Source organism: Anas acuta, chromosome 1 (genome assembly GCF_963932015.1).
Source record: "Anas acuta chromosome 1, bAnaAcu1.1, whole genome shotgun sequence".
Classification (NCBI taxonomy): Eukaryota; Metazoa; Chordata; class Aves; order Anseriformes; family Anatidae; genus Anas; species Anas acuta.
This window is the reverse complement of record NC_088979.1, coordinates 139,862,095-139,878,623: the sequence shown is the minus strand read 5'-3', so window position 1 is coordinate 139,878,623 and position 16,529 is coordinate 139,862,095. Positions and strand designations below refer to the sequence as shown.

Here is a 16,529-nt window from a genome sequence, read left to right as displayed (position 1 = left end):
AAGGCGGTGACCTTGGCGGGGCGCTGACCCCTGCTGCTTTTGACACCGAGGTGGTTTAGTTGTTCTTTGGGTTTAGTCGTTCTCCCCTTGGCAGCCAGGCTTCCCCTTCTCTTGGGTTAACCCCCTGAACGCTTAGCACCGAGGCAAAGCCAGAGACGTGCCCTGACCCTAAATAAAGATGTCCCACGCGGGTACAGGCTTGTGGCACGGCGGCCCTCCCTTGGGGCAGCACCTATCCCCAGGGTGCTGCTGAACGAGCGGCCCGAATAAACACCCCTCGGGTGCTCTCTAGCCAGAATTTTGTCAGACACCGCCCCTCGGCAGGGCGCGACCCGAGGCTGACAGGGACTACATCTCCCGGCGGGCGCCACAGAAGATGGCCGCCGGGGCCGCCCTGGCGCCGCCGGGGGGCGGTGGCGGCCGCCTTCTGCCGGCCTCCCAGCGGGAGCGGGCGGCCCCTGGGTGCCGGGGCGGCTCCCGGTGCTCGTCGCACCCGAGAGGGGCTCGGGAGGGCGGCGGTGGCGGCGCTGCTGGAGGAGGATCGGGGTGCGGGCGGGCGGCGGGGCTGGGTCGTGGCGGCAGCGGCAGCCCGCCCGCCGCCGCCATGAGCGGGGCGCCGGCCGCCGGCTGGTCCCCGCTGCCGGCCCAGGCCGCCTCGCTGCTGGAGGAGGCGGCCGACCTGCTGGTGCTGCACCGCGACTTCGCCGCCGCCCTGGAGCGCTGTGAGGCGGGTTGCAGCAGCCTGGAGCTCGGCAGCGGCACCGGCAGCGGCCCCGAGAGGTGCGAGGGGGGCGGCTCCGGAGCGCGGGGGTGACTGCGGGCCGGGGGGCCCGGGGCTGCTCGTGGGGGTGGTCCGCGCTTTTAGGGGCTTTCTGCGTTTAATAAACGCAGTCTTTTGCATAAAAGGCTGTGCGTGTCTGTCATCCCTCAAGCGTACGTAGAAACCTTCCCTGCTTGCTCCTAGAGGTACAGGCTGCTCATCTTGGGGTTATCAAACTCGCCTGTATTGAGAGGGAGAAGAGGTGGAGGGGAGGGAAGGGAGAGGCGAGCTGCTGGTACAGCACCACAAAGAGCTAGCTAAAGTAGCTCGTAAGAATGGACGCAGTGGGAAATTCGGTTATAAGAAGCGCTTACGCGTCTGTCTTCGTTACCAGTCCTGCAGAGGTGAAGTGCTCCCTCTGTGTGGTGGGCATCCAGGCGCTGGCTGAGATGAACCGCTGGAGAGAAGTGCTGTCGTGGCTCCTGCGGTATTACCAGTTCCCTGGGCACCTGCCTCCAAAGATCCTGGAGCTGTGGTGAGTGTGGGTCTGTGGCTGCCGCGTGCACAGGGCCTGCGTTAGTTAAGAGCGGGCCAGACCTGAAAATTGTGTGATGTTTTCACCTTGCAGGTTGCAAGGATGAAAGTGGAACGTGGGACCTGTTCTCACAAAGAAGAATAATAAAATAAAAAACCTGAGTTTGTTTCTTTTGCAGAATCTTTTTATTTTTCTTCCCCCGTCCGGGTTCATAATCAGTAGTGAACCTGCTCTTGCTGCCTTTGGGAATGCCTGGGCCAGTGTGATTCTGAGAGCGCACTGCTCCCCTGGGAGATGTCTCCGTACCTTAAGTGTAAACCTTGCTGCCTGCCCTAACCATAGGTACTTCTGGGTAGTAATTGCTAGTGATCCCAGCTTTCACAAGATTACTGTTTTCTATTATTTCTTTCTTGTGTTGCAGTATCCTGTTGTACAGCAAAGTGGGAGAGCCCCAGGTGATGCTGGAGGTTGGCACGACCTGGCTGAGAAACCTAAGCAATAAGAGACTTCCTGAGTACAGTTCGTTGATGGAGCTTTATCTGCTGCATGTGTTGCTTCCACTTGGCCAATTTAAGGCGGCAGAAGAGCTTGTAGACAGCTGTGATGTTCTAAACAGTGAGCAGAAGCTGGCATTTCTCAAGACCATTTGTGATAGCCAATGTCAGTGGACTCAACAGGAAGAGATGCACTCAACTGATGAAGAGGAGCAAGACAAAGCAACAGAGACTGTTTTGGGTAGGCTTTCCCTCTTGTTTGTACTCTTTTTTTAAAAAAAATTATCTATTTAAAGTTTTAGAGATACACATATCTTAAAGATTACCAGAATAGTTCAATCTGGACTATGATTGGTCACCAACATCTGTGTGTTCTGTGTTAGTACCTGTCAACTGTCTGCCCTCTTCCTTATAATCTGTAATAGTCCATCCCAGAAAATCTGTTTGTGCCCTAGAGCTGTTGGTGAGACGACTATCACAAGCACTCAGGACCGTGCAGTGTGTACAGACAGCAAACTCTCACTGGCACATAAAGAGAAGCGAGTTCCAAGAGTAAAAACTTTTGCAGGCCCTGTGATCATTGAAACCATCTCATTTGCTGCTGTTTGAAACCAGAGTCAGAGCAGTGGCTTTGGAAAGAAGCAATGTAATCTCTTACCAACCTTTCCATTGCTTTTTCTTCCTTAAGTGTGGTTATGTAGCGGTGGTGTCCTTTTACCAGTGAGATGGCAACCAAAGCCATTTATGAAACACATCCTTAAGTGAGTGAGTAGCTTCTGTTCAAATACAATTGTGCAATGACTCTTCACATTTGGCTCTAACTGATTTGCTGTATTACCTACACAATCCTGCTCATCCCTTGCTAAAAAAGGGTAGTGAGAATTAAGTACGTATTAATAATGATGTCGGACCATACCAGCCACAAGGAGGTCCTGCTGGGTGTCAGTGAAGCAAGTGGAAGACAATTATTTGTTTGCTGACAATTAAAAAACATATTTAGTCTCAAGCAGTACTCAGAGATGAGAATAATTTTCCAGGTTCTAAAATGCTTAGTAATAAATTTATTATATATAAAAAAATAAAAACAGAAAAAGAGCTGTACCAAGGAAAATAAATCTAACTAGCCATCCTATAAAGGCACTTTGTTGGCTCTTTGTATTTTCTACTACTTCTGCAGTAGAAGTCGAGTCCATGGAGAAGAATCCACATCTGGCATTTCAAGCCCTGCTTCTCCAGCACTGTAAATCACTTTATCTCCCAGGAGAGAAGCTGCAACTACTGTGGTATAAGTTGATGGCTTAAAAAATGAATGGATAATTATATCATAAATTTGTACTGTTCCTCTGTCCCCTTTTTAAAACCACCTAAATCATAATAGTAATAATAAGAATAATATAAAAAAAAAAAAAAACTAAAACCACAAAAACCTCTCAGGCCAACTAAAATATGAATAGTCGTACCTTATTTAACATAATAATTTCCTAGTATCTGTATGATTTTTTTTTTTAACTTTACCCTAACAGCTTCTCTATTCTCATTTTCTAGGTGCTCTGTCCCAAAAGCTCTTAACTATGTTGACGTTGCTACGAAGAGCACTGAGGTCCATGTCAAGCCACTTCTATTTACTTCCTTACAAAAAGATGCTCTTGGCTACTTTTCTGCTGTACCTTGTGGTAGTGAGATTAGATCCGGGTACGGTATTAAGATTTCCTTTTTTTTTTTTTTTTTTTTTTTAATCCCTTAATGGCTACAGAACACAATTGCTGATTTAAATAGATTTGGTCTGTATGAATGTTTCACCTTTGGGAGACACAAAAACTGGCTAGGAACGTACTATTTGGGCGTGTTTCAAACGTTTCCATTGCAATCCACGTAGAAGGATGCAGCTGTACAGGAGTCCGTTTCCTGTTAACCGTTATTCCACCCTCAGTTCTTTCCAACAGACGAGGCACTGGCTAAGGGAGGAGGGCTGGGCTGTCCTGCACTCAGCCTCTGCCACCTTGAGGTGCTACGAGGTGAATGGCTCTTGGAAGAGTGATTGCCTCTGAGGGCTGTATTGTCAGGAAGGTGGAGACTTGCTCATGCTTTTGAGCTGCTCATGCTGGAGCCTTGCAAGTGGTGGCTGGAGCTGTCACTGACGAACGGGCTGGTCCCGTGACATGAATGTGGCTGCTGGGGTGTGGAGGGGGTGGGTGTTTTCTTTGGCTGGAGACACCCTTTCTGCTGGGTGGTGGGCGCTCTGTGGCTATTATGCCCACTGGAAAATACTGCAGAAACCTTGGGGATGGGAGTCATGCCTGGGGTGAAGTCCAAAGTACTGAACTAAGCAGAAGGAATTAAGATGTATAGGTTTCCATTAACTCTAGTTGGATTAGTTCTTTCTCAGTATGTTTAGTATTTCGTAGCCTTTCATTATAAAAGGTAAAACTGTCTTGCTTTGTGTTTTGTTCCACAGCTTCTCCCACATCATTGCCATTCCTTTGCAAACTGGTCCAGCTCTTCCGACAGGCTTGGGCAGCTGTATTGTCTCCAATTCATAGGCCTCCAATTCGAGATTAAGTGTATTCCACCACAGAACATGTTCTTCTCTGCTGCTGCAGAAGTGTCAGCTTGTCTCGAGGACTTCGTGAGGCTCTTCAAGGACTGTTGAGATCTGTGTCCTAATGGAGATGACCACCTGTAAACTCCTGCTTAGCAGTACCTTCCTTTCTTCAGCCAGGGAACAGTGGTATAGGAATTTTGAAACCATGCCAAGTATCCCTGACATTTTCTTGTCTATTAAGCTCCAGTCTGTCCAGGTCTAGGGTAAAGCCATGCCTTCCATAATCTACAACTGATGAAGGCGCTCATTTGGATGTAGCTCTTGAGTGCGAGTTGTATGGACAGTTAGGAACCATGATGCCTGAGATGTTCTGGAAGAAGGTTCCATCCTTGCAATACCGGGCGGTTCACTTAACAACTGAAATCACATCCCTGGAAGCATGACTGTGAAAGGCAGAGGAGTACCAGTAATTAGGGAAACACTCTGTTTTGCCTGGAGATGTCTAAAATGCCCAGTTCATCCAGCACGGGATGTAGGACAAGCCTGTGGAAGAAAAACGCTGCAGAAAACAAAGCCTGTTGCAGTTTGAACACTGTAGTTTCTCTTGTGACTGATACCTCCTCATACAGGCGCCCTTGATTTTAGTCATTTCTAAGCCAGAAAACCTAGGTGGTATGCCACAAATCCTGTTGTGCTGCACCTGCTGTTCTTAAATGCAAGTGACAGTGCTTTGTGCTTGCCTGATGGGCTCCTAATCCTTAGGAGCACGTGGCGGTGGTAAGGAAATAGGTTTATTTTTTTAAACTGTATTCCATATTATTGTCTAGTTGAACAACAACAACTGAAGTTGTTGCATTGTTTTACTCTTTCCATACCTCTGGCTTTGTTTATGTAGATGTCAGAAAGTCTCTGTGTGTCCAGAATCCATCTTCCCACCTGTACATCTAAAGTCCTGATTTACATGGTAACCATTTAGCAATGTCCTATCATTCACAACAAAACTTATTAAAAGGTAGACAGAGATTTCTCCGAGATCCCCAAGCCTTCCCAAAACTGTAGCAAGAAAATTACTGTATTTGCAGGCGGTTTGTTAGCAGACTGACCCCATTTTTGACCACCTGGAGCAGAGACTGGCAGTAAAACGATTGATTTCTTTTCCATCCACCTATCATAGATTGACAATGAGTAATGCCAAAGGAGAGAGTGCAGATTATTTAAATAGTGCTTCTGCTGAAGCAGTGTGTGAAGTGTGCTGGAAAGAACAACTTAGAGGCATGGAGCCATTGTGGCAAACGTAGGCAGCCTTCCTAGCATCTGTGCCAAGAGGATTCGGGCTCATTGGCATGAGTCAAAATGGTAAAATGGGGAACAAAGCCACTGTTCTGGCAGGCAAATCCTATCCAACACACCAAACTTGGGAAAAGTAGCCTATATGCATGCCACTGCAGTGTATTACAACAGTAGCCCCCTTCAAGTGGATTGTTTGTCTCTAGCAATAGCTATATGCTGAGGTGGCAGCTCAGCTATTGCTGTTTTATTTACAAGGAGGGCAGCCTGCCGGTGTCATCGTGCTGTGTGTGCTCTGCTAAAGTAATGTTGTCTAGTTCTTCTTGAGTTATCCCAATAGAGATAAGTGAGATAAAGCAGGGTAGGTCACCCACGAATGCAGAAAACTATTCACCTTGCCTAGTTAGATGAACAAAACCACAAAAAAATCCCCCTCCCCTCAACTTTTTTGTTTCTTTACATCAGGATAAGCAGCACATAACTTTTTAATATGGTGAAGCATTATTTCTTATATACTCTGTATATAGGGAAGAGCTGTTCTTGATACTGCTAAGTGTTTTTGTAATCCAGCTGTCAGTGTGGTTACAGCTCCTTGCAACCAACACTTGATGGGAAAACCAGGTAGAATCAAACACAGAGGGTCTGGCTGGAGTTGAGTTCTTCCAAGAAGGGACTAGGTTGTATCTACTGACCACTTTGTAAGGCCTTGCTCTACATATTTTAAGCTAATAAAATAGTAAACTTCCCTCCGAAGTCAGGCCAAATTGTCAGGCCTAAAAAACATTTGTTTGCCCTAGATTTCAATTAATGCTTTCAGTTAAATGGCAGAGGTGCCCGTTTTGGGGGCTTGGGATCAGTGGTCTGCACAGACCATACATTACTTTTTTAAATTCTGATAAATATCTCAGCCACTCATTAACCAGAACTTTAACCTTCAACTTGATTTTAATTGTAGGTTAGCAACTTCCACTTCTCTTGAGTACTGCTGATTTTGCATTTGTATTGTATTTGGTTCCTCATGAGAGGGAAGAAGGCAGAAATGAGCAATCTGTGTTTTTTTTTGTTTTTTTTTTTTGTTTTTGTTATGTTTGGTTTTGGTTTTGCAATTAATAGTAAGCCTGCAACATTTAATTTTCACAATAAAATGACTAATTATTTACCTCATTGTAGAGTTGCTTATTTGTGCTGTGATTATGTGTATCAAAGCTTTTGTATTAAATGTGTTGACACTATAGATTTGTGAAATAATTTCTGGAGATGTCTCAGTATGTGTCTGCGTTGCATGGGCATACATGAATTAAGCAGAGGACTTGTTAATTCAGTAGAAACAGGTCTGCATTTTCATAGGAGTTCAGCGAGTGATAATTACTTTCCGTGAAAGGTGCAGCATATATATTTTTAATACTTAAGTGTCTCTGTGTACCTTGGGGTGGCCAAGATCAGTACTGCTAAGAATAAAGTACCTGTTACTTATATTTAGCTGCGTTTTTTCTCTGTGCTGTCATTCTAACATGGAGGGAAAAGATGTAGCCGTGCATAGTTCCACAGGAATCCTATCATTTAAGGCTCATTCAGAGAGAGTTTGTGTGCCTGCCATGTGTATGTGAACCTACTGCTCGTATCTCCAGAACAAAGAGCAAGTGATAGTTTTGCTTTTTTTTTTTGCATCCTCTTGCTGGATGCAAAGAACTTGTACCGGCACAGTGTAGGCACTCAAAGGGCTGAAACACAGTCGTCTGTGATCAGCTAAACAGGTGTCACAAAGAAAAGGAGGCCAGGAGATAATCCGATGTATTTTGTCCACAGATGATGAAATAGCCAACCAAGTGGAACTCCTTACAGCCTAACCTGTTCCCCAACTCAGGGGGAGTTATGCAAGTGGACTGCAGCTGAACAGAGGACACAGTCGCCTTTGTCAGAAAGACACAAAAATGCCACCATTTGAAAGTGTTAATGAAGAAATTCTGAAATGAGTACTCTTTAAAATGAGTTACCAGTAGCAGATTCACCAGTTGTAAGCGTTTCAAGGAAGGAAAACAGTTATTTGTGAAGACACCCTCATCTGTTGAAATACTGGCTGCTAATACCAGCTGTAACTCTTATTTTTTTTTTTATTTTACCTTTTAAACTAATGTTTTGTACGGAGAACTACCTGGGAAAACTTTCTTAACAATAGACTATAGGGCTGGGTGAAAGCAGGCTAGTGATGTAACTGGAGCAGGTGCCCTGGGCAGGTTGCCTGGGAGAGATTGTGACCTCTCCTGCCTCCACTGTGATGCTGCAGGCCCCCGCCAGCCAAGAAAGGATGCGCTGTCCCCCTTGCATCAGGTTGCCTGTACAACAGTAGAAACATCAGTAACCACCGCTTCTGCATCCAATCCAGAAAAGAAACACACAGGAGAAACCATGGTAAGGAAAGGATCAGGTTATTTTACGAGATAAGGAACAGTGAGGCTGGCCTTTGTTTCCTCCCTGCTCTGGTCAAGGGCTGAGTGAAGGTGGGAAGGCTGAGGGGACGTTTTTGCTTCAGTGTTAGAGCCGTGACTAAAGGAGGGGGACCAAAGATGGGTGTTCACAACCTGTGGTCTTTCTAGACCATCACGATTCTCTACATTTTTTGAGTAGCCTAAACCAGGGAAAATCTGTAATTCTTGTACTGCGTCCAAGGTTTTGCAATTGAGAGGTTGGGTGAATCTTAACAAAAGCCTGTCGAGCCCGGTTTCAAAAGCAGTTATTGAGAAACAAAAAGATTACCACAACCCCTTGTGAGGTTAGTAAGCACTAGGACAGCCTCTCTTAGCATTTGTTTCTAGTCCTGTTTTTATCCTCAAGCATGCAGGGGCATGTTTGTTTTGTTCTTTTTTCCCCTCATGGAACAATGCTACAAATAGATGCAGGTGGCACAATAGTGAAGTTAATTGCATAATGACAAGTTACTGTGCTAAAGTATTTTTGAATTTGCATACCTTTGGTCTCCTTATTGCTTTTTACTTGGTCCTAATTGAATTTGTGCCACAGTGGTACACCTAGATTACAAATTGATGGGTTTCTGTGACTACAGAAAACAGTTTCCCTAGATTGCATAGTCAGTTTTGAGAATCTAGTAGAAAACACTTCCAGTAAGAGTCAACTCTTCTTAAATTAAATTAAAATTGCACAGGGAATGAGCTGAAACATTCAGGAGTTGAATGAAATAAGCCTGTAAGGACACTTTAATTCCAGTTACTTTAATTTCTATGAACTTATTTTGCACCTAACACTCATTTCATAGAAAGCTGAGCCGTCAGAAGATACTTCATTCCCTTTGCTTTCTTTGTATGTCAGTAAGGCAGCATAACTGTACTTTGTCTCAGACAACTGGGTTTAGCTGCTATTCCTCGTCTGGGACCTACTATAGTTTATTTTGTATATTTATATATAGTTTTTCTATCTGTACAGGCTTACATGAATTTACACATAGACCATGTACATCATGTGTAGACACAGCTGTAAAATCTCTAGTTGTTGTCCTTAGTGTCTCTTTCTGCACACGACAAAATACTTATCTACCTATTTTTAAATAAGTGTTAGAACATTTTTTGTTAATTCCAGTCTTGTGGAAATTTTTGTAATCATTGTTTTATTTGGGGTTTCAGACAGGATCGGTTTACAGACAGTTAGGATGCTCATTGTTTCTTCCCACCCTTCCCCTTATTTTCCCACTACAGCGCGAGTGCATCTCTGTTCACATTGGCCAAGCTGGAGTTCAAATTGGCAACGCGTGTTGGGAACTCTTTTGTCTGGAACACAGCATTCAACCAGATGGCACCTTCAGCGACCCACCCAGCAATGATGACTCTTTTGCCACATTTTTCAGAGAGACAAGCACCAGAAAATACGTACCCCGGGCTATTATGGTGGACTTAGAACCAACGGTAGTAGGTCAGTATAGAACCAGTCTTGGAAAAGTGAAATGAATTAACTCTTCTGTGTGGCAAAGCTCAGATCACCAAATAGCAGGACTCTCCCTTATCTTTAGGGATGATCTTGACCTCCGGGTAGAATATTCAAAGTTTTAAATAGGAAATATTACTAAAATATGTTATTCTCAATTGAAATGATCATAAAATCATAGAATGGTTTGGGTTGGAAGGGACCTTAAAGATCATCTAATTCCAACCCCCTGCCATGGGCAGGGACACCTTCAACTAGATGAAAACTGATTCTGTCATGGATGCCTTAACTAATAATAAACTCAAAAGTTTACTATTGTCTAAACCCACACTGGTTATGAGTACAATTTAACCTACTTAGGGAGGTTCCCTTCTAATCTTTTTGTGTGTGTGTGTGATTTTATTTTTCTTTTGCTAACTGTGGAAAATGCTTTCTTCGTATTTACATGAAAGACAGGAGCATGGAGAATTAGAAAGCAGGAGTATCCTAAAAGATGTTTTACTCTTGCAAATCTTTTCTAATAATTTATATGAGGGTTCTCTTCTAAGCTTGTACATTTTCTTTGTCGTTCAGATGAAGTGCGGACTGGCACCTACCGTCAGCTTTTCCACCCAGAACAGCTGATCACTGGAAAAGAAGATGCAGCAAATAATTATGCACGTGGCCACTACTCCATTGGCAAAGACAAAATTGACATGGCATTAGATCGTATCCGCAAACTGGTATGCACTGTTACGTTGGAAGCAGGACACACTTGGTGGGTGGGAGGGGATGTAACGTCATACGTTTTTTTTTGATAGTGGCTCTCATTTTGTTTTTACTCCTGTCATTGGCTCAGAACAGAAAAATGTGTTTACTTGATGTCCAAGCTTAGCTTTCATGTGAGTGGAAGACTTAAATGGAAAACCTTAAATATTGCTGTACCATTGTTATTGTTAGGAAAAATATATACATGTATATGTATTGCTCTAGTGATACACTAGCCTGAGATTTACAGGGGAAAACAGATGATGTGGATTTTCTGGTAAAACTGCTAACTCTTTTGCTGTGCATCTCATGTGGGTATTGCTGTTTCTATCTGAGGGTCTAATTTAAGATATGTTCACTTATTCTTTTACTTTTCCTGTTGTTTTTTGTTTTTTTTTTAGGCTGATGCCTGTTCTGGACTGCAGGGATTCTTGATCTTCCACAGCTTTGGTGGAGGCACTGGCTCTGGCTTTACCTCCTTGCTGATGGAGCGTCTCTCTGTGGATTACGGGAAGAAGTCCAAACTAGAGTTTGCAATCTACCCTGCCCCTCAGGTTTCCACCGCTGTGGTGGAACCCTACAATTCTATCCTCACCACACACACCACCCTGGAACACTCAGACTGTGCTTTCATGGTGGACAATGAGGCCATCTATGATATCTGCCACCGAAACCTAGACATTGAGCGCCCAACTTACACTAACCTCAACCGCCTAATTAGCCAAATTGTCTCCTCCATCACTGCCTCGCTGCGCTTTGATGGTGCCCTCAACGTGGATCTGACAGAGTTCCAGACAAACCTGGTTCCCTACCCACGCATCCACTTCCCCTTAGTGACCTATGCCCCCATCATCTCCTCTGACAGAGCGTATCACGAGCAGCTCTCGGTGGCTGAAATCACCAGCTCCTGCTTTGAGCCCAACAACCAGATGGTGAAGTGTGACCCACGACATGGGAAGTACATGGCCTGCTGCATGCTCTATCGAGGTGATGTAGTTCCCAAAGATGTCAATGTAGCAATTGCTGCCATCAAGACCAACAGGTCCCTCCAGTTTGTTGACTGGTGTCCAACGGGCTTCAAGGTGAGAAGGGCTGCCATGAACTTCTCTTTCATGTTTTATGAACAAGTTCATTTTAGCTGAAAACTTGTGTTTAAAGTTTTAGATCTTGCATGTTTTTCACTAGTGAGAAGAATGAACCTAAGAAAGGTGTGTGTATAAAATGTGCCCTTTCTCCTAATGACATCCCACTGACACAGACTTATAAGTCTTTAAGTGAATGGGAGCGTATATACTATTTTTATTTCCATTACTGGGACAACGTCAACCCTGTAAGACTCTAAACTTAAAATATTGCATTCTAAAAGAAAGATTAAGATAAGGCTTACGTTCTAAAGACACTGCTGAGAATGTCCTTGATGAGATTTAAAAAAAAAAAAAAAAAAAAGAAACAACACAGCAAAACAGTATCAATAATACATTGTTGGTAAGTGAAACATTTCTACAGTATCTCCATGAACAGCCACTTTCACCAGTTTTGTCAAGCATAACAACACATTTTTGTGTTTTTCTTCATTGAGAGTCCTGTTCTGGTCCATGGCTCTTTATTTTACTTGGGTGAGAGTAGGAACTGACTTACACACAAAACACATCTTGAATGACATTAGACTTGACAGGGATTTCACTAACACAATTTGTGTTTTTCCTTACTTTTTTTTTCTTCCACTCACCAGTGGCTCTACAATTTTCTTAACCCATTTATTGTCTCTTTTTATCACTTTTCTTGTAACTTTTTTTTCAACTGTCTTTTTTCTACTGTTGTTTGCAGGTTGGGATCAACTATCAACCTCCCACGGCTACACCAGGAGGAGACCTTGCCCAAGTCGAGCGAGCAGTCTGCATGCTGAGTAACACCACAGCCATTGCAGAGGCCTGGGCAAGGCTCGATCACAAGTTTGATCTCATGTATGCCAAGAGAGCATTTGTGCACTGGTATGTAAGTGAAGGCATGGAAGAAGAAGAATTTGCAGAAGCCCGAGAGGACTTGTCTGCCCTGGAGAAGGACTACGAGGAAGTGGCAACTGATTCATTTGAGGATGAAAATGATGCAGGGCAACCTTAAAACTTAATCTGCCTTTTAATGTGCATAAGATTGTCTCTATGTCTCTTTATTTCATGTGGCTGCATTTTCACTTTTCTCACACATACCAAGCCCATTGGTACCTTAGTAGAATGTAAACAGTGAGTTGTCCACTATGAGACCACAAGACAGCAAGCACAGGATACATAACCAGCTAATCATTAGTCACTTTGCCTCAGAACACAACAGCTGTCATATTTCTTGCTAATATATTCCTGAAAGGAAGTTTACTTGTGGAAGGAAGAGTCCTTCTGACTTCTGTACTGTCATTTATTCAACATAAAAATAGTCACACAGCTGTAATATTATTTGAGGAACTCTGTTGCTTCAAAATTTCCCACACAACTACTACAGACACTATGTGAAGAGGAGTTACCTGAACTTCTGAGTCTTTATTTCATATTAATTCTAAACATAACGCTTGTAAAGCTGTCCTACTTTAAGATGCAGTGAGAATTCTGTCGGTGCTGAGAACACACACCTAGTCTGAGTTCCCTTGCTTCTGCCCAATCCACAGTGTGGGGTGGTTGGAAGGTGTGATTTTGCCAGCTGCCAAGAGTAGGGACACAACTTGGGCAACTCTTTGCTTCAACATGGATTTAGAACATGCTATGCTTGTGCAGCAGCTGTGTAGCCATCATAACTAGAGTGGTGTGGAGGTGCAAGTATGCTGACAGTTGTGTTGGAATTCCTAAACGAATAGTATCCATGACTCAGTCAAAGGCCTTAAAATGACCTTAAAATGTGGCACACTGGACAGAAGCATTACCAACTCCATCAGACTTACTGAGATGGAATAAACCAGAACCATGATGAAGAATGCATGTTATAGATACAGGGAGGATGGCTAAGAACAGCTATGGCTTCACTGTTTAGTCTTCATAGGGTATATTTTTGTATATTCCCATTGCTTGAGGATTTTAGAACAATATATTGTTAAGGCATGCAGGCAGATGGCCAGCTGTGGCCTGAGGTAAAACTGGTAACAACAAGAGAAACTGTTGGATGTTGCAGACAACGGAAGAAGAAAAGTGGCTGCCTAGCACTAACTTATGTCTAAATTAATGAGATAACGGCAGCAGAAGCTACTAGACATTACATATAGTGAAAGGGGAGTTGTAGGGACTCTGCTCAAATCAGCAGAAAGTGAAGGGGCTGTTAGCTTACTGGGGGTACTAACTAAAGCTGAAATTACCAAATAAAGGTGTAAAGTTAGAAAAACAGGGACAGTGGTGAAAATCTAGAGGCTTGTGCAACTACTTAGGAGGGCAGGAAAAGTATAATAGAAGGTAAAGCAAACCCTGAACGTTTGGGTTACCTGTCAAGCAGTGCTGTGCTTGAACAATACCTGAAGCAAGACAATAAACCTGTTGTGCTGACATTATGTCTGTCTTCCCATGCATGTCTGACCTGCTTAAGTGCTCACAGTTATCTGGAAGGTTTCCCATAATGCTGACAAAGAGACACCTGGAGGGGACGGACAGGCCAAAACCCTTTAGTACATACCACACTTTAATGCTGGATTTATTATTGATATTTAATAAATAAATTTATTTTAAAGAAATCAGTGTTTTCACTGAAACATATGCTCATTACCTACAATTCCAGCAGGGCTACAGAACTGCATTATGTTTTGCCCAAACTGTTAAGAGGAAATGTTGTCTCCTTTCTTGTGGCTCAGTTTGTTAGGTTTGCTGAAAGGTCTTAAAGAAAAGTGGGCATATCCAGAAACATAATTGATGTAATTTGCCTTTTTATTTTGCAAAATGAATGGTTGGTCTTTATTTTAAAACCTGTAGTTCTGAAATTCCCAAACGATGGGAGATGATTCTGCAATTTCTTATCGAGATAGCTGATTCCTATGTAGATACTGAAGTACTAGACAAGGATTTCAGGAACGCCTGAAGCGAGATGCTGTCCGTTCTCCCAGCAGGTGGCAACAGAACGACAGGCTACAGCTCTAACAGGGACACAGGGAAGCCTTTGTATGACCATTCATCTCACTTAGGAAGGCATCACAATGCGTGGGAAATGCAAAGTACATGCACCATGTACTGTCTACACATGCATAAAATTAAAAACAAGAGAGGTTTTTATATAATAAATATATCAAATAACTTCTTAGGAGGGCATGGTTTTGTAAGTTGGCACATTACTGTTCTAAATTGATCTACAATTCTTCCAGTATTGAGTGAGCCACTTAGATAACTGTATCTGCAGGGAGGGCTGCGCATCTGGCAGAGGAGGTGGCTTGCATGAGATAAAGAAGTTACCATCCTTCATTCGCCTGTTAACTTATTTAGCTCTCTAGGCAGAAGAGAACTGGTAGATCACAGGACTTAGTGGTTGTGAGCTCAGGATCTGTTGTACAGTACTTCTAAGCTCTAGATTATTTGAAAAAATCTATTCTCAGAAAATTTTTAAATAGAGAAAAAGGTGCAGGGTTTTGTATGAGTGTTTTGTTTTTTTTTTTAATCCCTCTAAGAGGTGGGTTTTGCTAATATCACAAACAATTGGAGATGGTAACTCCCAAGTGCACTGCTTTGTTGTGTGGCTCTGTAGGGCACCTAAGGCACAGCACAGGAAGCCCTTGAGGCATGTCCAGACCCCTCCAGCTGAGCCTAGTCTGTGACCAGGCCTGTATGGGACATACCCTGTATGAGGAAGGTTAAGCCCAGAGGCCAGGTCACCATCTGCCCACACAGGTTGAATGACAGCAGTGAGCAAGATAACTTTTTTCCAAGAATCCAGGCCCAGGACATCTGCCTGGTCTTTCTCTGGAGAAAGTCTAGAGGTCCACCCTGGAGTCACAGAAACTCACTGGTACCTGGGAGCAGTCCCACGCTGTGCTTTCAGGTTACCCTCTGAATCAAGACTGAGGGCTTTCTGCCTAAGCACTCAGAAACACGGGTGGACAGCACAAAATAAGGAAATCCACACTTCATGAAAAATACTATGCCCAGATCTGCTGGGCAACACAAGACTGGCAAGTCTGTAGTCTTGGGACAGTTGAGTTTGAGTGGTATGGGCAGAGGAGTGATTAACACAGACTCAAAGAGGTGCTCTCCCTGCCTACTTCAGAAGAGAGGAGAAGGGCAATGGAGGAACAGAGAAAGTGCAGACATGGGTGTAGTGGGTTTACATGGCAAGGTTTTGGTAGCAGGGAGCCATAGGGGTGGTTTCTGTGAGAAGAATCTAGAGGCTGCCCCATGTTTGGTAAGAGCCCCACTGCTGGCCAGAGCCAAGTCAATAAACAATGTTGTTTGCACCTCTGTGAGAGCAGATTTAAGACAGGAAAAGAAACACTGCGCCACACAGCAGCTGGGACAGTGAGAGGAGTGAGGAACAGCCTTGCAAGTGCCAAGGTCAGTGAAGAAGGAGGGGGAGAGGTGCTCCAGGCACCAGAGCAGAAGTCCCCTGCGGCCTGTGGTGAGGACCATGGTGAAGCAGGATGTCCCCCTGCAGCCCATGGAGTACCACGGTGGAGCAGGGTTCCACGCTGCAGCCCGTGGAGGAGACCATGGTAGAGCAGGTGGCCCTGCACCGACGTAGGAAGGTGCAGGTGGACCTGCTGCCTGTGGAAGACCCCTGCCGGAGCAGATTCCGGGCCGGACCTGTAGCCCGTGGAGAGGAGCCCACGCAGGAGCAGGGGGCCTGGCAGGAGCTGCTGCCAGTGGGGGAGCCAGGTTGGAGCAGTTTGCTCTTGAGGGTTGAACCCTGTGGTATGGACCCATATCTGGAGCAGTTCTGGAAGAGCTGCTGCCTGTGGGAAGCCCACACCGGATCAGTTCATCAAGGACTGCATCCCGTGGGTGGGACCCCACAGCACAGGGGACGAGAGTGGCCGAGAAGGAGCGGCAGAGAAGTGCTGTAGACTGACCATAACCCCCATTCCCCCGTTCCCCTGCGCCGCTCAGGGGGAGGAGGTGGAAGAGGGTGGATGGGGGGGGAGGTGCTTTTGGTTTCTTTTCTTTGTTTCTCACTTCTCTAGCTTGTTAGTAATAAGCAATAAATCTTACTATCTCCCAATGCAGAGTCTGTTTTGCCTGTTACAATAATTACTACGTGATCTCCTTGTCCTTATCTCAACCT

General features: G+C 44.5%; 2 protein-coding genes across 3 annotated transcripts; both read left to right on the top strand.

Annotated features, from left to right (window-relative positions):
• Window positions 1-361: 361 nt before the first annotated feature.
• PEX26 (peroxisomal biogenesis factor 26) lies at window positions 362-6,782 on the top strand. Of its 2 annotated transcripts, none has more exons than XM_068660171.1 (5): window positions 362-780; window positions 1,155-1,295; window positions 1,717-2,030; window positions 3,335-3,481; window positions 4,245-6,782. In XM_068660171.1, the coding sequence occupies exons 1-5, from the start codon at window positions 377-379 to the stop codon at window positions 4,346-4,348; spliced, it is 1,110 nt and encodes a 369-aa protein (XP_068516272.1). In that variant the 5' UTR covers window positions 362-376; the 3' UTR covers window positions 4,349-6,782. The 2 variants fall into 2 exon arrangements, with proteins under 2 accessions (XP_068516272.1, XP_068516282.1); XM_068660181.1 differs by lacking the exon at window positions 4,245-6,782 and adding an exon at window positions 2,478-2,554 and having other exon boundaries at window positions 3,335-3,384.
• Window positions 6,783-7,241: 459 nt separating this feature from the next.
• Window positions 7,242-13,202, top strand: LOC137844138 (tubulin alpha-2 chain). The gene is made up of 5 exons (XM_068660156.1): window positions 7,242-8,027; window positions 9,326-9,539; window positions 10,125-10,273; window positions 10,700-11,380; window positions 12,126-13,202. The coding sequence occupies exons 1-5, from the start codon at window positions 8,025-8,027 to the stop codon at window positions 12,417-12,419; spliced, it is 1,341 nt and encodes a 446-aa protein (XP_068516257.1). The 5' UTR covers window positions 7,242-8,024; the 3' UTR covers window positions 12,420-13,202.
• Window positions 13,203-16,529: the final 3,327 nt, after the last annotated feature.

Coding starts and splice junctions, on each gene's coding strand:
- PEX26 (XM_068660171.1), top strand. CDS start 377: ATGGCCGCCGGGGCCGCCCTGGCGCCGCCGGGGGGCGGTGGCGGCCGC. Junction 781..1,154: donor ACCGGCAGCGGCCCCGAGAG/GTGCGAGGGGGG, acceptor CTTCGTTACCAG/TCCTGCAGAGGTGAAGTGCT. Junction 2,031..3,334: donor AGCAACAGAGACTGTTTTGG/GTAGGCTTTCCC, acceptor CTCATTTTCTAG/GTGCTCTGTCCCAAAAGCTC.
- LOC137844138 (XM_068660156.1), top strand. Junction 9,540..10,124: donor CTTAGAACCAACGGTAGTAG/GTCAGTATAGAA, acceptor TTTGTCGTTCAG/ATGAAGTGCGGACTGGCACC. Junction 10,274..10,699: donor TAGATCGTATCCGCAAACTG/GTATGCACTGTT, acceptor TTTTTTTTTTAG/GCTGATGCCTGTTCTGGACT.